At 52.3% G+C, this 7193-nt stretch overlaps 1 protein-coding gene across 1 annotated transcript in view; it reads right to left on the reverse strand.

Annotated features, from left to right (window-relative positions):
• Positions 1–5927, reverse strand: part of med27 (mediator complex subunit 27) — a 6964-nt gene extending 1037 nt beyond the window's left edge. Inside the window, exons 1-6 of the mRNA XM_074628425.1 lie at positions 5675–5927; positions 2749–2893; positions 2196–2326; positions 700–793; positions 199–306; positions 73–114 (exon numbers count right to left, since the gene is read on the reverse strand). Coding sequence (XP_074484526.1) covers positions 73–114; positions 199–306; positions 700–793; positions 2196–2326; positions 2749–2893; positions 5675–5877 — 723 coding nt within the window. The 5' untranslated portion in view covers positions 5878–5927. The remainder of the gene's footprint in view (positions 1–72; positions 115–198; positions 307–699; positions 794–2195; positions 2327–2748; positions 2894–5674) is intronic.
• Positions 5928–7193: the final 1266 nt, after the last annotated feature.

Raw genomic sequence — 7193 nt, forward strand, 5'->3', positions numbered from 1 at the left:
ACACAACCAATCAGAGTGCTGCACACTCAGCTCAGGTGTGCAGGAGTTCAGGGAAGGACAGGTGAGTCTTACCTTCTGGAACACCTGGTACTGAGACTTGGTCCAGATGTCCAGCTGTGGAAGACAGACAGACAGACATGTTATCACGGAGACAGACAGGTATCAGAGGTTACCTGTCAGGTGAGTTTGACCTCCCACCTTTCCATCCTCGTTGTAAACGTTCTCGTTGAATCCTCGAACGACGGTTCTGTCGATGAACAGCGAACGCATCACGACAATCGCCTTCAACACCTTCCCTAGGGCCACCTGAGAGGGAGACAGGTGAGAGACACACACCTGTTACCTGGTCTGAACACACCTGTCACCTGGTCTGAACACACCTGTCACCTGGTCTGAACACACCTGTTACCTGTTACCTGGTCTTACCTGTTACCTGGTCTGAACACACCTGTTACCTGGTCTGAACACACCTGTCACCTGGTCTGAACACACCTGTCACCTGGTCTGAAAACACCTGTTACCTGGTCTGAACACACCTGTTACCTGGTCTGAACACACCTGTCACCTGTCACCTGGTCTGAACACACCTGTTACCTGGTCTGAACACACCTTGTTACCTGGTCTGGACACACCTGTTACCTGGTCTGAGCACACCTGTTACCTGGTCTGAACACACCTGTTAACGGGTCTGGTTCTTACCAGCAGGACAGCAGAGGTTCCGTTGGGTCGGAACAGCTCGATGGTCATATCAGGAAACATCCTGCCAATCCGGGAGATGACATCATCCACATACCTGTACGCAGAGGAACAGAGTATTACAGTAGTACTATGACAGGAGGTACTCACTGAGGAGGTAGTACCAGAGTACTGGGTTGGATGGAGTACTCACTGAGGAGGTAGTACCAGAGTACTGGGTTGGATGTAGTACTCACTGAGGAGGTAGTACCAGAGTACTGGGTTGGATGGAGTACTCACTGAGGAGGTAGTACCAGAGTACTGGGTTGGATGTAGTACTCAATGAGGAGGTAGTACCAGAGTACTGGGTTGGATGGAGTACTCACTGAGGAGGTAGTACCAGAGTACTGGGTTAGATGTAGTACTCACTGAGGAGGTAGTACCAGAGTACTGGGTTGGATGTATTACTGCAGTACTCACTGAGGAGGTAGTACCAGAGTACTGGGTTGGATGGAGTACTCACTGAGGAGGTAGTACCAGAGTACTGGGTTGGATGGAGTACTCACTGAGGAGGTAGTACCAGAGTACTGGGTTGGATGGAGTACTCACTGAGGAGGTAGTACCAGAGTACTGGGTTGGATGTAGTACTCACTGAGGAGGTAGTACCAGAGTACTGGGTTGGATGTAGTACTCACTGAGGAGGTAGTACCAGAGTACTGGGTTGGATGGAGTACTCACTGAGGAGGTAGTACCAGAGTACTGGGTTGGATGGAGTACTCACTGAGGAGGTAGTACCAGAGTACTGGGTTGGATGGAGTACTCACTGAGGAGGTAGTACCAGAGTACTGGGTTGGATGGAGTACTCACTGAGGAGGTAGTACCAGAGTACTGGGTTGGATGGAGTACTCAATGAGGAGGTAGTACCAGAGTACTGGGTTAGATGTAGTACTCACTGAGGAGGTAGTACCAGAGTACTGGGTTGGATGTATTACTGCAGTACTCACTGAGGAGGTAGTACCAGAGTACTGGGTTGGATGGAGTACTCACTGAGGAGGTAGTACCAGAGTACTGGGTTGGATGGAGTACTCACTGAGGAGGTAGTACCAGAGTACTGGGTTGGATGGAGTACTCACTGAGGAGGTAGTACCAGAGTACTGGGTTGGATGTAGTACTCACTGAGGAGGTAGTACCAGAGTACTGGGTTGGATGTAGTACTCACTGAGGAGGTAGTACCAGAGTACTGGGTTGGATGGAGTACTCACTGAGGAGGTAGTACCAGAGTACTGGGTTGGATGGAGTACTCACTGAGGAGGTAGTACCAGAGTACTTGGTTGGATGTAGTACTCACTGAGGAGGTAATACCAGAGTACTGGGTTGGATGGAGTACTCACTGAGGAGGTAGTACCAGAGTACTGGGTTGGATGGAGTACTCACTGAGGAGGTAGTACCAGAGTACTGGGTTGGATGGAGTACTCACTGAGGAGGTAGTACCAGAGTACTGGGTTGGATGGAGTACTCACTGAGGAGGTAGTACCAGAGTACTGGGTTGGACTTTGGGTCGTCTCTTGGCTGAAGCTCCCATCTGATTGGCCGATCGTTTCAGTGACTGTTGGTTCAACAGACTGGACGCCAGACCGGCGTGGTACTGCAACTACACACAGATACACACACAAATACACACACATCATCAGGTGCTGCCACCAGGTGAGGTCCTGATGATCGTCATGGTAACAACATCACATCAATCAGACTGATTAGTGGATGGATCAGCTGGTGAAACAGGAAGTGATGGATGGAAACGTGTGGAGAGTGAATGCGAGCTAGCACATTAGCATGTTAGCATGCTAGCAGGTTAGCATGCTAGCAGGTTAGCACGCTAGCACGTTAGCATGCTAGCAGGTTAGCACGCTAGCAGGTTAGCACGCTAGCAGGTTAGCATGCTAGCAGGTTAGCATGCTAGCAGGTTAGCACGCTAGCAGGTTAGCACGCTAGCACGCTAGCAGGTTAGCACGCTAGCAGGTTAGCACGCTAGCAGGTTAGCACGCTAGCAGGTTAGCATGCTAGCAGGTGTACCTTGTTGGACCACTTGTAGGCCTGCAGCAGCTGAGAGTAGAGGGGGGTCTTGTCCTGGACCGGGTCCAGACTGAGCAGACCGCTGTTATGGAGAGGATGAGACTCTGAGGGACGACCCACCAGACCACTGAGACGCTCCAACTCACTGAGAGACAGACAGGTGGGACAGAGAGGTGGGACAGAGAGGTGGGACAGAGAGAGAGACAGGTGGGAGAGAGAGACAGACAGGTGGGAGAGACAGGTGGGACAGAGAGAGAGACAGGTGGGAGAGAGAGAGAGACAGGTGGGAGAGAGAGACAGACAGGTGGGAGAGAGAGACAGACAGGTGGGACAGAGAGACAGGTGGGAGAGAGAGAGACAGGTGGGAGAGAGAGACAGACAGGTGGGAGAGAGAGAGAGACAGGTGGGACAGAGAGACAGACAGAGAGAGAGACAGGTGGGATAGAGAGAGAGACAGGTGGGACAGAGAGGTGGAACAGAGAGACAGACAGGTGGGAGAGAGAGACAGACAGGTGGGAGAGAGAGGTGGGACAGAGAGGTGGGACAGAGAGGTGGGACAGAGAGACAGACAGGTGGGACAGAGAGAGAGACAGGTGGGACAGAGAGACAGACAGGTGGGAGAGACAGGTGGGACAGAGAGAGAGAGACAGGTGGGAGAGAGACAGACAGGTGGGAGAGAGAGACAGACAGGTGGGAGAGAGAGACAGACAGGTGGGACAGAGAGACAGGTGGGAGAGAGAGAGAGACAGGTGGGAGAGAGAGAGACAGGTGGGACAGAGAGACAGGTGGGAGAGAGAGAGAGACAGGTGGGACAGAGAGGTGGGAGAGAGAGACAGACAGGTGGGACAGAGAGACAGACAGGTGGGACAGACAGAGAGACAGGTGGGATAGAGAGAGAGACAGGTGGGACAGAGAGGTGGGACAGAGAGACAGACAGGTGGGAGAGAGAGACAGAGAGGTGGGAGAGAGAGACAGACAGGTGGGACAGAGAGACAGACAGGTGGGACAGACAGAGAGACAGGTGGGACAGAGAGAGAGACAGGTGGGACAGAGAGGTGGGACAGAGAGACAGACAGGTGGGACAGAGAGAGAGACAGGTGGGAGAGAGAGACAGACAGGTGGGAGAGAGAGAGAGACAGGTGGGAGAGAGAGACAGACAGGTGGGAGAGAGAGACAGACAGGTGGGACAGAGAGACAGGTGGGAGAGAGAGAGAGACAGGTGGGAGAGAGAGAGACAGGTGGGACAGAGAGACAGGTGGGAGAGAGAGAGAGACAGGTGGGACAGAGAGGTGGGAGAGAGAGACAGACAGGTGGGACAGAGAGACAGACAGGTGGGACAGACAGAGAGACAGGTGGGATAGAGAGAGAGACAGGTGGGACAGAGAGGTGGGACAGAGAGACAGACAGGTGGGAGAGAGAGACAGAGAGGTGGGAGAGAGAGACAGACAGGTGGGACAGAGAGACAGACAGGTGGGACAGACAGAGAGACAGGTGGGACAGAGAGAGAGACAGGTGGGAGAGAGAGACAGACAGGTGGGAGAGAGAGGTGGGACAGAGAGAGAGACAGGTGGGAGAGAGAGACAGACAGGTGGGAGAGAGAGGTGGGACAGAGAGGTGGGACAGAGAGACAGACAGGTGGGACAGAGAGAGAGACAGGTGGGAGAGAGAGACAGAGAGACAGGTGGGAGAGAGAGACAGACAGGTGAGACAGACAGGTGGGAGAGAGAGACAGACAGAGAGACAGACAGGTGGGAGAGAGAGACAGAGAGGTGGGAGAGAGAGACAGACAGGTGGGAGAGAGACAGAGAGGTGGGAGAGAGACAGAGAGAGACAGACAGGTGGGAGAGAGAGACAGACAGACAGGTGGGAGAGAGAGACAGACAGGTGGGAGAGAGACAGACAGGTGGGAGAGAGACAGAGAGGTGGGAGAGAGACAGAGAGGTGGGAGAGAGACAGACAGGTGAGACAGACAGGTGGGAGAGAGAGACAGACAGACAGGTGGGAGAGAGAGACAGACAGGTGGGAGAGACAGACAGGTGGAAGAGAGAGACAGAGAGGTGGGAGAGAGAGACAGACAGGTGGGAGAGAGAGACAGACAGGTGGGAGAGAGACAGCCAGGTGGGAGAGAGAGAGAGACAGGTGGGACAGAGAGGTGGGAGAGAGAGACAGACAGGTGGGACAGAGAGACAGACAGGTGGGACAGACAGAGAGACAGGTGGGACAGAGAGAGAGACAGGTGGGATAGAGAGAGAGACAGGTGGGACAGAGAGACAGAGAGGTGGGAGAGAGAGACAGACAGGTGGGAGAGAGAGACAGAGAGGTGGGAGAGAGAGACAGACAGGTGGGAGAGAGAGACAGACAGAGAGACAGACAGGTGGGAGAGAGAGACAGACAGGTGGGAGAGAGAGACAGAGAGGTGGGAGAGAGAGACAGACAGGTGGGAGAGAGAGACAGACAGAGAGACAGACAGGTGGGAGAGAGAGACAGACAGAGAGACAGACAGGTGGGAGAGAGAGACAGACAGAGAGACAGACAGGTGGGAGAGAGACAGACAGGTGGGAGAGAGACAGACAGGTGGGAGAGAGAGACAGACAGAGAGACAGACAGGTGGGAGAGAGAGACAGACAGAGAGACAGACAGGTGGGAGAGAGACAGACAGAGAGACAGACAGGTGGGAGAGAGAGACAGAGAGGTGGGAGAGAGAGACAGACAGGTGGGAGAGAGAGACAGACAGAGAGACAGACAGGTGGGAGAGAGAGACAGACAGGTGGGAGAGAGACAGACAGGTGGGAGAGAGACAGACAGGTGGGACAGAGAGACAGACAGGTATAAAATCAGTATATATTAAATGTAGGACTGGTGGGACTATGACCCTGGGTCTGGGTTAGGGTTAGGGTCTGGAGGTCTGGTGGTCTAGTGGTCTTACTTCAGGTCCCTGTTGACGGCCTGCAGGTGGTCCTGGAACTGGGAGATGAACTGCTTCTCGCGCCCCTCCAGGGTTTCCCGGTTCTTCATTCCATCCTTCAGGGACTCGAACACGCGGCTGACGCTCGAGCGCAGCGCCTGGATTCCGCTGATCGCGTGAGAGAACGCGTCCAGATTCACCCCGACGGTCACCGCGTCCGCCATCTTTACTGTTCTGTTTACTGTCTGTCTGCTGGGTCCCCTCTACACCGGAACTCTTGTCTGCTGGGTCCCCTCTACACCGGGAGACACTCTCGCGAGATGTTACCGGTAAAATAAACAGACACTCAGTGGGTCTCGCGATAGTTTGTGAAGTCTTTGTAAATCTCAGATCACATTCGCAAATGTAGGGTTACCTTCTAGACATGACCACTACTGTGGCTGGCGCTCAGAGATGACGTCATGACGTTAACCCTTTCTTGCAAAACAAGTGAATAGAAAAAACATACAGTATACCCTATACCAGGGTTACCCTAACCCTATACCAAGGGTTTACCCTAACCCTATACCAGGGTTAAACCTAACCTAACCCTATACCAGGGTTACCCTAACCCTATACCAGGGTTAACCTAACCCTATACCAGGGTTAACCTAACATAACCCTATACCAGGGTTAATCTAACCCTATACCAGGGATAACCTAACCTAACCCTATACCAGGGTTACCCTAACCCTATACCAGGGTTAACCTAACCCTATACCAGGGTTAACCTAACATAACCCTATACCAGGGTTAATCTAACCCTATACCAGGGTTAACCTAACCCTATACCAGGGTTAACCTAACATAAACCCTATACCAGGGTTAACCTAACCTAACCCTATACCAGGGTTTAACCTAACCTAACCCTATACCAGGGTTAAACCTAACCCTATACCAGGGTTAACCTAACCTAACCCTATACCAGGGTTAACCTAACATAACCCTATACCAGGGTTAACCTAACCTAACCCTATACCAGGGTTAACCTAACCTAACCCTATACCAGGGTTAACCTAACCTATACCAGGGTTACCCTAACCTAACCCTATACCAGGGTTAACCTAACCTAACCCTATACCAGGGTTACCCTAACCTAACCCTATACAGGGTTAACCTAACCTAACCCTATACCAGGTTAACCAACCCATACCAGGGTTAACCTAACCCTAATACCAGGGTTAACCTAACCCTATACCAGGGTTAACCTAACATAACCCTATACCAGGGTTAACCTAACCCTATACCAGGGTTAACCTAACCTAACCCTATACCAGGGTTAACCTAACATAACCCTATACCAGGGTTAATCCTAACCCTATACCAGGGTTAACCTAACCCTATACCAGGGTTAACCTAACATAACCCTATACAGGGTTAACCTAACCTTACATAACCCTATACCCAGGGTTAACCTAACATAACCCTATACCAGGGTTAACCTAACCTAACATAACCTATACCCAGGGGGTTTAACCTACCTACATAACCCTATACGCAG

Source organism: Sebastes fasciatus, unplaced genomic scaffold (assembly GCF_043250625.1).
Source record: "Sebastes fasciatus isolate fSebFas1 unplaced genomic scaffold, fSebFas1.pri Scaffold_33, whole genome shotgun sequence".
NCBI classification, from domain to species: Eukaryota; Metazoa; Chordata; class Actinopteri; order Perciformes; family Sebastidae; genus Sebastes; species Sebastes fasciatus.